This window comes from Brachyhypopomus gauderio, unplaced genomic scaffold (genome assembly GCF_052324685.1).
Source record: "Brachyhypopomus gauderio isolate BG-103 unplaced genomic scaffold, BGAUD_0.2 sc44, whole genome shotgun sequence".
NCBI lineage: Eukaryota > Metazoa > Chordata > Actinopteri > Gymnotiformes > Hypopomidae > Brachyhypopomus > Brachyhypopomus gauderio.
In genome coordinates this window covers 689,704-705,454 of record NW_027506870.1, presented here as the reverse complement: position 1 = coordinate 705,454, position 15,751 = coordinate 689,704, and the positions used below count along the sequence as shown (strand labels likewise).

Genomic DNA, 15,751 nt, shown 5'->3' with positions numbered 1-15,751 from the left:
GTCTTAATTGTAAGTAGCCAAAGAAATTGGACTTAGGAATATCAAAGGCATCCTGTAGTTCCTGAAAAGACATAAGACTATTGTCTTTAAACAGATGATCAAGGAAAATGATTCGTTTATCTCGCCATGAACTGAAGACCGAGGAGTTGTTACCTGGTGGAAAATCAGGATTTTGAGTGATGGGTACCAGTAACGATTTACCATGCGTCCCAAAGTATTTTGAAATATCACACCAAACTTTAATGCTATTATAAATTAATGGGTTGTGTTTAACATCATGATTAATGTTATTTGGATTACACATAACCAGACTCCAAGGGGAAAATGGATAGCACGCCCAAGAATCAGCACAAGGCACCTCATCTATAAAGGCATGTAACCAGGACCACAGATGGCGAGCATGGCAGGCCCAGTTATAAAAAATTAGATTAGGTAATGTACACCCCCCCATATCTATAGAAAGTTGAAGTACCTTACGACGTAACCTAGGTTTTTTTCCATGCCAGATGAACTTGGACACTGCTCTCTCTAAATCCCCATTAGCTTTTTTTGTAAGGTATAGAGGGAGCATCTGCAAAGGATAAAGAAACCGGGGGAGTACATTCATTTTGATGAGACTAATTCGACCAAACAATGATAGTGGAAGGTTATGCCAGCGTTCCAGGTCTTTTTTGACCGCCCTAAGTATAGGTACAAAATTAAGCTTCCAGAGGTCTACCAGCGTTGGTGGGATTCTAATTCCCAGATATGTGAAACCAGAGTTTGACCATTTAAAAGGGAAATTATTTAGCACATCAGATTTAGCTATGCAACCTAGCGGCATAGCTTCAGACTTATTAAAGTTAATTTTATACCCTGACACAGAACTGAACTCACTAAAAGTATGCATAATTGCAGGGATGGATAATGCTGGAGATGAAACAAACAAAAGAATGTCGTCTGCATAAAGGGCAATTTTGTGTTCTGTGTCTCCCAAATATACTCCTTTTATTTCAGTATGTGAACGTATGACCTCTGCAAGTGGTTCTATGGCCAGGGCAAAGAGAAGAGGGCTAAGAGGACACCCTTGACGGACACCCCTAGCCACTGGAAAGGGTTCAGAGCGGCGACCATTAGTTATGACGATAGCTCTAGGTGCCTGATATACAGTTTGAGTCCACTTTAAGAAATTCCCACCAAGGCCAAACCTTTCCATAATGTCAAACAAATAAGGCCATTCAACTCTGTCGTACGCCTTTTCGGCATCTAAGGATATAGCTAATGTTTTCTGTTTATTTAAAAATGAAGAATGAACAATATTTAAAAGTCTTCTGACATTGCTTGTAGAATAGCGTCCCTGTATGAAACCTGTTTGGTCTGGGTTTATAAGGATTGGAAGTAAGCTTTCAAGGCGTTTTGCCAATAGCTTTGAAAGTAGTTTACTATCTACTGATATAAGGCTAATGGGTCTGTAAGAACCACATATATCGTGGGGTTTACCCTTCTTCAGAAGAACAGAGATGTGTGCTAGGCTTAGAGTAGGAGGAAGACAACCCTTCTCAAGACTGTCAACATACATGTCTGTAAGGGGGCGTACTAGTATCTTCCTAAAAGTTTTATAAAAGTCTGGGCCAAAGCCGTCTGGACCAGGTGCTTTCCCACTTTGGAGTGTTTTGATAGTGTCTGCTACCTCCTCCTCAGTGATAGGCCTACATAACATATTTTTATGATCCGCTGATAGAGATGGAAAATGTATCTTGTCAAGAAATTTTTTTCTATTTTCCAATGAGGCAGTGCAATCTGAACTATAGAGCTCCTCATAGAATGATTTCATCAATTTATTCAGTTCAGTAGACTTGAAATGCCTAGTTCCATGTTTATCTAGGAGAGAGGAGATCAAGTTAGGTTCTACCCGTCCACGAGCCAGCCGGGCAAGTAAACGGCCTGGCTTGTTGCCTGACTCAAACAGTCTATGTTTAGCAAGAAATATATGGGCTTCGGCTTTTTGAGTTAATATTTGATTAAGTGCTGAGCGAGCTGCCTCTAATTGTTTTGCCAAATGTTTGTTCGGTGTGCGCTTAAATTGAGTTTCAATATCTGTCAAAACCTCTTCTAGTTCTAGTTGTCTCTTTAAGGCCTCCTTTTTCTGTGCTGAGGTATAAGATATGATGGCCCCACGTATGGTAGCCTTTGCGGCTTCCCATAAAGTTGAAGGACTAACCTCGGGGGATTTATTTTCTGCAAAAAAGAACTGACATTGCTCAGTAATGAAGTCCACAAACCGTTGATTGTTAAGCAAGACAGGTGACAGACGCCAATGATAGCATGAGGGGTCTCTGTAGGGTGGGGAGATAACTATAACTACAGGTGAGTGGTCTGATAAAGATTGAATACCAATCTTGCAATCTTTTGTTCTGTCCAAAACTTGTCTTGAGGAGAAGAAATAATCAATTCTAGAATGAACCTGATGAGGGGATGAAAAAAATGTGTAATCCCTATCAAGGGGGTGAAGTACTCTCCATACATCATGCATATCTAAATCTTTTAGAAATTCACGCAGGCTATTACTCTTTGAATTAGAGGTAAGACGCGGGGAAGACACGTCTAGTTCTGAGTTGAGTACACAATTTAAATCACCACCAATGAGCATATGTGGTGAGGAGAATGATGCCAAATCAGCAAGTAGTTTTGGGAGAAAAGCAGCTTCATAATTATTTGGAGCGTAGATGCATCCTAGAACAATAAGTTCACCATATAGATAGCCAGACAAGAGCACATACCGTCCCTCTTCGTCAGATATGCTCTTTTCCAAAGTGAAAGGTAATGAACGGTGTATGAGCACAGCAACCCCCCTACTTTTGGAATTATATGAGGAGTGGGATACCTGACCTACCCAACTCCTTCGTAATTTTAAATGTTCTAGCTCTGAGAGGTGGGTTTCTTGGACAAAGGCTACTTGACATTTTTCTTTTTTAAAAAAGGAGAGTACCTTCTGACGTTTAACAACATTGTTGATGCCCTTGACATTGAGCGTGATCATTTTAACATCACTCATAACTTAATATGAATCGAAAATGCAATAACATGACAACGGAATATATATAGTATGAGATAACTGCTGCGAGACACCAAAAACAAAAAATAAAATAAAATAGAGGGAGTAATAGAAAAGTAAAGCACCTAGAAGAAAACCAAGAAAAAGAAACAGAGACAGAGACACAGTACTTAAAGCTGACAGTATGGCACCAGCCCCAAACGCTGAGCCATGCACCCCTAATGAACAACCCACCCTCCCCCTCCCCAAACCCCAAAATAAACTTAGAGTACATGGGACAAGTGAAGCAAAACGGAAGTCCTTCAATCCTTGGAAAGACTAGTCCAACATCAGGAAGCATTTCCCAACTGACCTGTCTATAAAGGATAAGAACAAGAAAAACCCTCCACATCCCTCCCATCCAAACAGTTATTATAGTGCACAAAATCAAACCATTATATGGCAAACCTACTCAAAGCAAATGTAAACATTCAGCCAACCAGCACCGCCTAAATATCTTTGAGAATTAAATGTCCTTATACGAAGACACTCCGATAAGAATTACAGGCTACCTCACCAAAAGCGTCAGACCGTTTCTTCAATTTCTTCTGTCGGGACATCACACCTACTTATGAACTCTTCGGCCTCCCGTGATGATTTAAATGAGTGTTCTTTCCCGCGGACTGTGATGGAGAGCGTGGCGGGGTATTGCATCCGAAACCGTATCCTCTTCTTAAGTAGGCCCACGCAAATGTCGTTAAACTCGCGTCTTGCTTCCCTCACCGACTGAGAAAAGTCCTGGCGAATCAGGATTTTGTTGTTGTCATGGATTATATCGCCCTTCTCTCTTGCCGCTGCGAGAATTCTTTGTTTGTCCCTGTAGCTGTGAAGTTTGATGATTACCGGTCTGTTAAATTTTGGCCGGCGTTCCCCAAGAGACCTGTGTGCTCTGTCAATCTTAATAATCCCGCTTTTGGTACGTATCCCCAGTATGTTTGGAAGCCAACTTTCAAAAAAGTCCACCACCTGGTTCCCCTCAGTGCCCTCTTTCAGTCCAATAACCCGAATATTTTCTCTGCGACTGCGGTTTTCCATGTCATCGGCGCGGGCAGTCAAATCACGCACTTTTTTCTCTAAGAGGGCAATTTTGGATTCCAGGACATTCGCCCGATCTTCATTTTCAGAGACACGGTTCTCAGCCTCACTCAGTCTCTTACTGTTGTCTTCTATGCGGCTTGTTAGAGTGTTCAGACTGACCTGAAATTCATTGAATTTCATGTCCATCAGAGCGCTAATCTTGGCTGTCACGCTTTGGGCAATAGCGTTAGCCATGGTTTCCTCCTGTTCGTCAACATTAACCCCTGAGTTAGCAGCGGTTGTTTTTGGTTCAGCACGACGGCTTCTCGTTGTTTGTCGCTGGGAAGTTGCAGCATCTGTTCCCGACATGATGTTATATCGGGATGTCTTCAAAAGTAGTGGTTTGATGGGCCAAAAAGATATATAATTAACTGCTAGACGGGAGGACGATTAAAAGCCGACCGCTCACACAGAAAGCATCACGTGACCCTAAAATATTCTTAAGCATTATATATATAATTATCCAATTTTATTTTATCTACTTACAGTTTGACATTCGACATCTAAACAATTACAAAAATATAAGCAAATAAAATATTCACCCGTGTCTATTCAATCTGTGTTGGAAGGTGAGGGGTTAAGTGGAAGCCTGTGAGCCTGTGTCTCCCCCTATCAGGACTGTGATGCCCTCTGTTCGTTTACAGAGGGCCTGGCAGTTATAATTCAGCGCAATACCAGTTTCAAATGACAGCAAAATTGACCAATCATATCTTCTCTCTTAGTGGGCGGGCTTAACTGTATGATAATTTCCGCCCGCTGTGGCGACGCTAGCTGTCGTTAGCACCACCGCTAGCTAGTTTCGATTCATCCCTTTGACGTCCTCTGTTTACATATTCCGCCTCCGAGAACCACGGAGCTGTGAACCTTATTTTGTTTGGAAACTTATTTTGCTTAAGACGTTATCTAGTACAGATATTATTGTTTATTACGTTTTTAAAGCTGTACTGTCGTCTCAGTTTTTCTTTATCGCAGTTTATTAAGAAAGGAAAAAAAAATAATTCGGGGGGGGGGGGGGGGGGGGGGGTAGCGGGCCCAGGTTTAAAGGTCACAGTTCGCTACTGTTTCACACCTATCTGATCTTCTTACCTACAAACCATCTCGCTCTCTCAGGTGTTCCTCTGCTGCACTACTAACCACCCCTATATTCCATCTCCAAGGTTTTGGTCACCGAGCTTTCTCTCGAACGGTACCTTGACTCTGGACCTCCCTCCCTTCTCCAGTTAAACATTCTGCTTCTCTCTCCACCTTCAAAACAAACTTAAAAACATATCTCTTTGAACTGGCCTATAACACTCCCCTTACCTTCAATACCTCACTCTAAACACCTACACCACTGTCAACTCCATTTATACTGGCCTATAACACTCCCCTTACCTTCAATACCTGACTCCAAACCCTTACACCACTGTCAACTCCATCTATACTGGCCTATACCACTCCCCTTACCTTCAATACCTGACTCCAAACCCTTACAACACTGTCAACTCCATGTATACTGGTCTACTTTATTTTACTCCATCATCAGCTCCCAATATTTTACCATACTTCATGACCTCTTCCCATTTACAGCTTTATTTTTATTGTCTGTTGCCTGTACTTTTTTACATCTGTCTGTTCTGTTACTCTTAAATGTAAGTGTCTTTGGGTAGAATGATTATTATTATTATTAAGTGCACCCTGTGTTATAATAAGCTTCTAACAGGCACGAGTGGCCAACCACTCGGGGTCGAGTGACACTGACAAATAACATCAGAGCATACCAAATGTGAAGTATATTGTAAGTAAATCCAGTCATCTGCACTGAATATTCTCAGTGAATTAGTTTTGTATTCTTGCGCTTGTAAAATTTACTCATTGCTTATTAAGGCTTTTGAGCCCACTACCGTTATAAATCCGCAGGGGATTTCATCTCCTAAATCCCCCGCTCTGACACTCTGAGCAGCTCGGAGATGAACTCGGTCGGCCGGTTACCTTCCAGACCCTCTGGAATATTGACCAGTTGTTTGTTGTTCCTCCACGACCTGTATTCCAAGTCCTCGCATTTATCTTGCAGACTCGAGATTGAGTCAGTCAGTTGGTTGACTTTGATGTGCAGCTCTGAAACGATATTGCCGATAATTCTGGCTGACTTCTCCAGCTCTGCCAGCTGGGCGCCATGTTTATCCGAGACTGCTTGCAGCAAGGCGATGCTAGTCCTCATTTCTTCACCAACAGCAGAAATTTCAGCCTTCAAATTTGTCACCACTACGTCAATTTTTATATAAATATTATATTACTTTGAGGGTAGTAATTGCATTTGTGAAGGCAGCGAAGCTCAGTTGCTCGGAGTCTGTGCTATAGCTGTCCTTTCAGGGTTAGTGGTCATTTCGGAGACTTTCCCCTTCTGGTTCGAACAGTAGACATTTTCGCTCAGAATGACTGGGTTTTAGACAGTCAATAAATTCTGTTTTGAAAAAAAGTATAGTTAGGCTTAAAGAAATATGCAGTGTTGGGAACGTTACTTTAAAAAAGTAATTAGTTATAGTTACTCACTACTTTTTCAAAAAAGTTACTGAGTTAGTAACTGAATTACTCTATAATAAAAGTAACTCGTTACCAGGGAAAGTAACTATTTGCATTACTGTAAAAAAAAAGTTATGCCAATGAATAAGGATTTTTTGAAAAAGCAGTTTTCACAGTCAGTTGTAATGAGTAGATCTGAAAGGTGTTTAACTTTTGATATTTATTGCACATCCACAGACCAGTCCTTTAAAATCCCAAATCTTTGTAAAAAAACAGTTACACTGTATAAAGTGCATTTACACCTATAAAATTAAATTAAATTATCTCAACCTGAGACAACTGGTTTGTTCACAACAGAAGTTAACTTAACAATTAAACCTCTATTCTTAATTAAATAAATCAAATACCCAGTCTGGTGGACATTCAGGAACTTCAAGTATTTTCTTAAATAATGTTTATATCGCCACCTTGAAAATGCGATTTTTTCTTCAGCTTGCTCCTGACTCGCCATTTCTGGCTCTTCTCCGTTTATGTTGTGTGTCACTGGTGTGCTTCGGCACGTGTGTAAAAACACTGGCTCTGATTGGCTACCATAACGCTGCCTTAGCCAATCTCTTACTGACTTGTTAAGTTAAACAGGTGTTACACCGAGAACTGTGACCTATCGAGATCTGTTACTCCTCATTAGTCTGGGCAGCGGTCCGCTCGCATTACTGTTAGTATATCAATATATAGTAACGCACCGCTTTTAATGACCAGTAACGTCAACGGCATTGTAACGACAGGAAAAGTAATTAATTATATTATCCCGTTACTGACAAAATGACGCCGTTACCTAACGCCGTTATTTTTAACAGCGTTATTCGCAACACTGGAAATATGTCACGACCGCCTGGAGCTACACGCAAACGTGGCCAACACACTCCATGTCCAACTGGAAGTCCTCTCTCCATGTACTTTTAAAGCTTATCCTAAAATTGTTGGATATTGTTTATCTTAATTTTTAAAGAGGAAATTATGGTTTTACAAATGTGTTTTATGACTTTTCCCATTGAAGTTATGTGCAACTCTGATCAAGCTAGTGTAGAGCGGTGGCTTGCCAGAGGTGGGAGTGACCCAGGATCACTATGCTGGTTACAGGTGAGCCAGCACTGGGTTTTGGTAGATGGGACCCAATTGCAATAGGGGGAAACACCATGGGGACTAGGAAGAGGATCCAGAACTGGAACCTTGACCACAGAATTAGAACCTTGACTTCAGAACTAAGAGGCCAGATGACATAGCTTGAAATCAAAAGCAGCAAAAGGGAACAACCAGGGAAAAGGTAGTGGACAAATGAAAAGTGAAAAAATCCCAGAATGGAAAGTGAGGCAGAATCATAAATACACTTTCCAACAAAAGCCAAATAAATAGCCAAAAAGGAAAAAAAAATGAAAATCGGAATTTGAATTTTTTACAAACTCAGATGTTTATGACCTGTAGCCTTTAATAAGCCTACTTTAGCATACAGACCAAATAAAGAGTTGAATTACTTTTTTAAAGCATTTGTTTGTTTTACTTTCACATTTCGTGAGGCTCTCGGGTAGATTCTATACTGGGACACTGAATACAAATGATAATGGTCAAACATCTTTTTCCACTGTAAAGCAACATCTGTTTGGAGATTTTATCCAGATGGGACCAATCACTAATCTAGCACTGTTTTAGCTGAAAAAATAGGTCATCTCAGAGGAAAAATATTTTAGTAGGTTGTAGTTTTAGTGAAGTCATAGAGACGTACTGTGAAAGAAGAAATTACTCTACATGTAATCCCCTCCAAGTAATTCATCTATTTAGAAAAGTCTTCATGTGCAATTAGGAAAGAAAATATATTCAGAAATCATGCTAATAAAAACAAATATAGCAACTTTTAAAACTTTAAGTATTGTTTAAGACCCACATGGTACAAGCCTGCACCATCCAAGAGCAAATTTGCTGATTGCATCTTCTCCACGATTAAAACATATTACTCAATAATAATACATGTGTTTAAAGCTTCTTTTAAGAGGTATAATTTTTTAATCTGAATTTGGTTTGACCACTAAATCTTTGGACACGTTAGGAAGCATCAGACATGAATGATCTCTTGGAGCTGCTGAACACAGTGTTCATAACAGTAGGACTGGTGTTCCTCACCTTGGATATACTGACCTTTGCCCTTTGCCATCGGAGTCAACCAGTGACCAGTGTAGCTTTGATCAACCTGTGTACAAGCCTGCTTCTGGCTCACATGACATTTCTGCTCACACACCATTTCCAGAACAGCATAAAGTCTTACCAGGTGAGTAAAATTTCCAACATAGTCTGACTAGTGGAGTGAAATGATCCACATGTACTTTAACAGAATGAGCCTCTTAATATATGTATATACTGACACTCTAGTAGGGTGTGCTAGTTGTAGAAAATATCCCACATCCTGAAGAATACTACACTTTCTGGTCATTCACACCCTCTTCCTTTTCCTTACAAGTGGCTTTTAAGTAATTTCTCTGGTGAGTAGTTACTTTTGCCTGTCACAGTAGGCCAGTCCCAGCCCATAAGAGAGATGCCCTTTCACATACACACACCCACACACACTCATTCCAACTTCCTCCCTCTCTCACAATCATCTACCTACTGCCACTCCCTCGCTAGCTGTTGTTTATTCTCTTATTGTGCAGTTCACCTTCTTAAACCCACTGCTTCTTACCTCCAGTGCTGAGCAATACTTCAGCCTAGTGAGAGCTTGGAGGAAGGGTGTTGCGGAGTGCTTCTCTGTTCAAGACGTCGCTATTTAGCGTTTGGACTTTTGCATACATTTAGCACTTTTTGCTCATGTTTACTTTGCCTTCTACCTCCCCTGCTTCCTTAATCCCTACATCACGCTACCAAGAAGTTTATGGAATACTGAATATTATTTTTCCATGCCTATTCTGGAAGAAACACAGATTTGATGTGGCTTATTTCTACAAGTTTTAACTCTGTCAAAATTGATATTAAGATTAAAGTTTGATTTGTTGGTTGCCAGCTTACCAGATGTCTTGTAATGTATAGTTATAGCTTTAACTTTGTTACTGTAACTAGGTCATTTCGATCTCTCTCTCTCTCTCTCTCTCTCTCTCTCTCTCTCTCTCTCTCTCTCTCTCTAGCTGGGGTGTGCGCTGTTGGCAGGTGTTCTGCAGTTCCTCTTTCTCTCTGCGTTTGTGTGGATGTTCATAGATGCTGTGCTCCTCTTCATCGCTGTGAAGAACCTATCAAAGATCAGACCAAAGCAGAAGGAGGCATTTAGCTGGAAATGGCTGATTATAATTGGATATGTTATTTCGCTGGTTATAGTGGGTGTGTCTGCTGGACTGTTTCCTGATGGATATGGCAGTGAACAGTGAGTGTTTCATCAATCTGGGTGGAAATTTGTTTCAATGCGTTCATCAGGAAACAGAACCTGTACCATATGCACATTTCCTATCTACATGTAGATGCTGGCTCAAGAAAGATGAGAATTTCTTATGGAGTTTTCTAGGCCCTGTTTGCTTTGTTCTTGCAGTAAGTGCTTTGAAAATAAATGTTTTAAAATGCTGTTCATTGTAAAAATAAACTCAAAGTGCTTTATACATTCTTTAGATTTCACTGAAAATGTTAGTTTTGTCAACTGGCTTAGTAAAGCGACAGAAATGTCTCTGTCATACGGCTACATTTAAAGTCATGTGAGTTACGTACATTTACATTTACGGCATTTAGCAGACGCTCTAATCCAGAGCGACTTACAAAGTGCTTTGTATCCGATCACAGAATTCATCCTAGGAAATAGTATGGATAGGCCAGAATTCAAGATACCATTGAGTCAGACTACTATGTACCATCTGTATGGTCTTGATTCAGGGCTGTGCTGCAGTGTTCCACTTGTTTATCAGCATTTTGTTTGTTTGCAGTCAAATGGGATCCTATACATCATTATTGTCATCATCATCATGTACACTCTGAAGCAAAGGGACCCTATGATCTTGCAGATGAATCAGAGAAGAACTCATGACAAACTTATTAAGAGTGTAATTTTAAAAAGTATGGCTCAGTTTGTCATCCTCGGTTGCCCCTGGATCCTGGGGTTCTTCACAAACAGTAATGTGGTGGAGATCCTCTTCTTGGTCCTCAACTCTCAACAGGGCACCTTCATCTTCCTGGTCCACTGTATCTTCAACCAAGAGGTCAGCAAACACCTGCTCTGCATAATAGTAATAATAATGTTCCATTAATTTTTTACACCTAATGGTCTATGTGGTTTTCTAGATTTATCTTTACAAACTAATCAGTTCCAAAAAATTGAAGTAATCAGGAGAGACAAGCAAGTTAAACTATAGTTGATAGTTAAACTGAGCATCCCCTGTATGTGGTCAATAGCAGCCATCTTGTGTCAAACAAACAAAGCTGTTCAAGTTACAAATGCATTCAGCCTTCAGGGGGCAGAGGTTGGGGAAGGACATGAGGGATATGACACAGATGTTTATTTATACTGCAAATTTCTTACATTTGTTAAAGTAATAAAAAAAAGCCTTTCCAGGCAGAAGTATTTTTCTCTCTTATCAGCTGTTTGTGTGGGTCATTTTAGGTCTAAGCATTTTCAAGTGATGTTCTTTTGTGGAGAAAGAGAAAAATGTTTATTTACAAAATCTCAACAGGAAAACTCAACAAATACACTATACTATACACTATATTGCCAAATGCATTTGCAGGTGTTTCAATCACTTCCATGGCCACAGTTGTAGAAAATTAGGCACATAAATTAGGCATGCAGACTGTCTTTACAAACATTTGTGAAAAAATGGGTCGCTCTCAGAAGCTCAGTGAATTCCACCGTGGAACTGTGATAGGAACACAGAACTGTGATAGGATGTCACCTGTGCAACAACTCCGGTCGTGAAATTCCCTCGCTCCTAAATATTCCACTATCAGCTGTATTATAAGAAAATGGAAGTGTTTGAGAATGACAGCAACTCTGCCACGAAGTGGTAGGCCACATAAACTGACAGAGTGGGGTCAGTGGATGCTGAATCGCATAGTGCGAAGAGTTCGCCAACTTTCTGCAGAGTCAATCACTAAAGACATCCAAACTTCATGTGGCCTTCAGATTAGCTCAAGAACAGTGTGCAGAGAGGTTCATGGAATGGGTTTCCATGGTCAAACAGCTGCATCTAAGCCATCTAAGTGGTGTAAAGCGGTGGACTCTAGAGCAGTGGAGGCGTGTTCTCTGATGAATCACGCTTCTCCATCTGGAAATCAGATGGATGAGTCTGGGTTTGGTGGTTGCCAGGAGAACGGTACTTGTCTGACTGCATTGTGCAAAGTGTAACGTTTGGTGGAGGGGGGGTTGTGGTGTGGGGTTGTTTTTCAGGAGTTGGTCTTGGCCCCTAAGTTCCAGTGAAAGGAGCTTCACAACACTATTACAGCAGTGTCATAACTTACATATATCATATTTTATAATTACTTTTTCTGTACAGCTTAAAGTTGATTTACTTCCAGGTCAGACAGAATTACAGGAAGTGGCTGAAGTTGTTTTGTTGCTGCTGCAAGCCTGCCACCGATGATCAGAAGGGAAGCTCACATGCAGACACAAACTAAGGTGAAAGACATCACGTCACATGGTCAGCTTGACAGCAGCAGCTGAAGTGTGAGGACTCAACTTCACTTGCTGTCTTCCTAAATTCCAAGACCAGTAAGACACGGGAAAATAACGCATGATGTGATGTTGGTGTTAAGTGGCATGATTATTCTACTGTATGACTTCATTATTATTTAATTAATATTTTAATTTATATTTTTAATTTATATGAATTCATTCATTTATGTATGCTTATGATTTTTTTCTTGCCGAATTCAGCCAGCTGAAAGAAGTCTGAACAATCCTCAGAACTTGTTGTATATGTTGTATGTCCATTCACTTTTTTATAAACATTCTGATCATTTCTAATCTGCATTTCTTAACAATGCTAATGATGTTCATAACAACGTAATAAAGTTTGTCACTGCAGCTCGCCTCTTTAATTGAAGTTCAACACAAAAGCCAAGACAGTTGACTTGGCTTGGCCATGAAGTTAAACTCAAAAGCTTCCTTCTATTCATGAGGCTGCTGCCTACAGAGCTGAGGTGGAAAGAGTACTGAAAAATTGTAATTGAGTAAAAGTATCATTACTTTGCCTAAAATCTACTCAGAGTAAAAGTAAAATTACCCATCTCAAAATTTACTTGAGTAAAAGTACAAAATTACTTCATTTAAAATGTAATTTGAGTAAAAGTTACTTAGTTACTTTCAGTTATTTAATGCATGGATGAATCATGGACCAAATTCAGCACAAGTTGTTTTAATTGATTTCAAAGTGCATTTAAGTGCACATCCACACTTGCAAAAAGATCAGCTGGGCTCAGGAACATACTTCCTCACAGCACAAGGACAGTCACAACCTGTACCATAAAGTGCAAACAATTTTCAGTCCTATTATCCACCGGACAACACTATGATAAGAATAAAGAAATTTAAATTACAAATTATTCAAAAAACAAAATGCACACAAAATTAAGTGCCCACAAGATGCCACAAATCAAACTAAAATGCAACAGGATTCCACTACTCACAATAAAATGCCCACAGGATCCCACAATTTAAAAGTAAGTGCTCACAGGATCCAACTATTCAAAATACAGTGCCCACCGGATCCCACTATTCACAATAAAATGACCACAGGATCCCACATCTCAAAATAAAACAAAATGCGCACAGGATTCCACTATTTAAAATTCTCACAGGATCCAACTATTCAAAATACAGTGCCCACAGGATTCCACTTTTCACAATAAAATGTCCACAGGATCCCACAGAACCTAATAGATAGAAGATTTAAAGATAGAACAATCTCATCCTTTTGGAAAAAAAAGTGCACCAGATTACGACCTGATTATGAGACAATGGAAAGGGCGTGCACAAGGCAAGGCCACGCAATTGGCCTTCAGTTCTGGGACTCGAAGTTTAAATTTCTGCCTGCATTTAACTTTTCACCATCAATATTTTTTTACTCAGTAATGTGAGGGCGTTCAAATGTAGTGAAGTAAAACTACTTGGGTCAAAATGTACTCAAGTAAAAGTAAAAATTACATATTTCAAAAACTACTCAGAAAATTACAAATTACTCATAAAAAGTACTTGATTACAGTAATGTGAGTAAATGTAATTAGTTACTTTCCACCCCTGCTACAGAGGCAGTTTGGCCAAGTTTGAAGGCCACACATGTACACTTATCAGGAAAAGCAATGCTTTAGTTCCAACCATAACAGGTTGCCATAAAAGGAGGAAAAACATGCTGGACAATCTGTTTTATCAAATAATTTACCAAATGATTTTACCAGCAACTGGCAACAGAGACGTTTTTAACCAGCATTACTTAGACAAACCAAAAGATACTCTTTCATGCCTCACTGTCTAGCCACAAAGTCAATTTAATCTAAACTGGAATAGTACGCTGGACGTCCTGATGTAGAACAATACACAGAAGACCACTTTGCATCAATGGGAATTTTACAAGATGGCACATAACATAAATTTTACTTGCAGCAATTACTTTCTTATTTGATCAGTCACAGTTGGATACTCAATATTTTTGGTTGCAGCTTTCCTCCCTAATATCTTTGGTGTATTGGATTGGATCCATATCAGGATCAAAATATATATGCATTGAGAGAACCAGGATGTAACGTTTGCGACGGGCAGGCATGACGCAAATGCAGAGTTTCAGAGAATTTAATGAATGAAAACAAAGAAGACACAAAAGACAGAGGGAGCTATGCAAACTAATAGAGAATATCAACTAAACGGGTACACTAAAAAACAAGAATACATGCAACACACAACTAACAGACCGTAAACATAAAAGCAGCAATGGATACTGGGGCACAAGAATCAAGAAACACAAAACACAAAGGAATACCTAGACAAACAGACGGTGAGAACAAAACGTATGTGAAATTCTCACGACGGGGAACATACACACAGAACACGAGCGCGAGACACCAGGAACCAACCAACAACTGAGACTAGGAGCGACACCGAAGGGGGGAACACGAGTCGTGGGGAGAACAGGTCCGACAGAGAAATGACACAGAGGAAATACCGTGCAGGGAATGACCGACAAGGGAGAACAACACTAGGGGGTTTTTATACACAGAGACAAGACGGTGAAACAAGACTCAGGTGTGCGAGACTAACGACGAGGGCGTGACAGACAGACGGAGGGACGAATGGGAGCGGGAGCTAGGCGGGACCAGGGAGGAGGGAGGGGCTGGACGTGACACAGGATTAAGATTTGACAGGGCATGCCAAGCTTGTGGTTGCAATAAAATGTACAAACTGGATGATAACCAGGTGGCTGCAAAAGTGTAAATGTGTTCCCAGACATTGCAAGGAAAACCAAAGTCAGACAGTATTATATATTTATGTGATTGTGTTCCATGTGTAGCAGTACAGCAATATGTACGTTGTATGAAGCAGACAGACTGTGGCTGGGACTGAGTCTGTGTCCCTGCATGGATATTGTACTAGTGCTGCCTCTTTATAACAATATGTGTTTACCCTCTTCAAAAAACTCCACCATGACTGTTGTTCAGTGGCCATGAAGTATGAAGCATTGATTATGTGAGCAACTCTGAGATCAGTGAACACACACTTATCCCAGGTATCAACGCCTGGCTTGACAAAGACACACTTTTTCATCCTGGCTCAGCTAATGTGCAGCCTACTAAGCCACGATGCACTGATTGACTGTCAATCTGCGCTTGCTCAGCTATGCTGGGGAATTTCTTTACTTTTGTGCCACACCTCTCAGGGCAGAGATAGAGAGAAAACAACAAACAAACATATAACAAAGATAGAAGGCCATCGCTTTCTGTGTTATCTCTGTTATTTTTTTATTCATAAATGACTCAGCACACATTTAATACAGTTTTTCACTTCATGTTAAACTATGTTTTAAGTTTAGTTCAACTTATAGAGAAACTGTCACGTTGTGGGGGGGCCCCCTGCCGGTCGCCCCCGGTTACAGC

At 40.2% G+C, this 15,751-nt stretch overlaps 1 protein-coding gene across 3 annotated transcripts in view; it reads left to right on the top strand.

Moving 5' to 3' along the window:
• The window catches only part of LOC143486092 (adhesion G protein-coupled receptor E3-like), a 31,684-nt gene extending 19,010 nt beyond the window's left edge, over nt 1-12,674 (top strand). For all 3 annotated transcript variants that reach the window (XM_076985913.1, XM_076985915.1, XM_076985912.1), the window contains 5 exons: nt 8,754-8,972; nt 9,820-10,052; nt 10,147-10,213; nt 10,600-10,872; nt 12,185-12,674. In XM_076985913.1, coding sequence (XP_076842028.1) covers nt 8,754-8,972; nt 9,820-10,052; nt 10,147-10,213; nt 10,600-10,872; nt 12,185-12,283 — 891 coding nt within the window. In that variant the 3' untranslated portion in view covers nt 12,284-12,674. The remainder of the gene's footprint in view (nt 1-8,753; nt 8,973-9,819; nt 10,053-10,146; nt 10,214-10,599; nt 10,873-12,184) is intronic.
• The last annotated feature ends 3,077 nt before the right edge of the window (nt 12,675-15,751 follow it).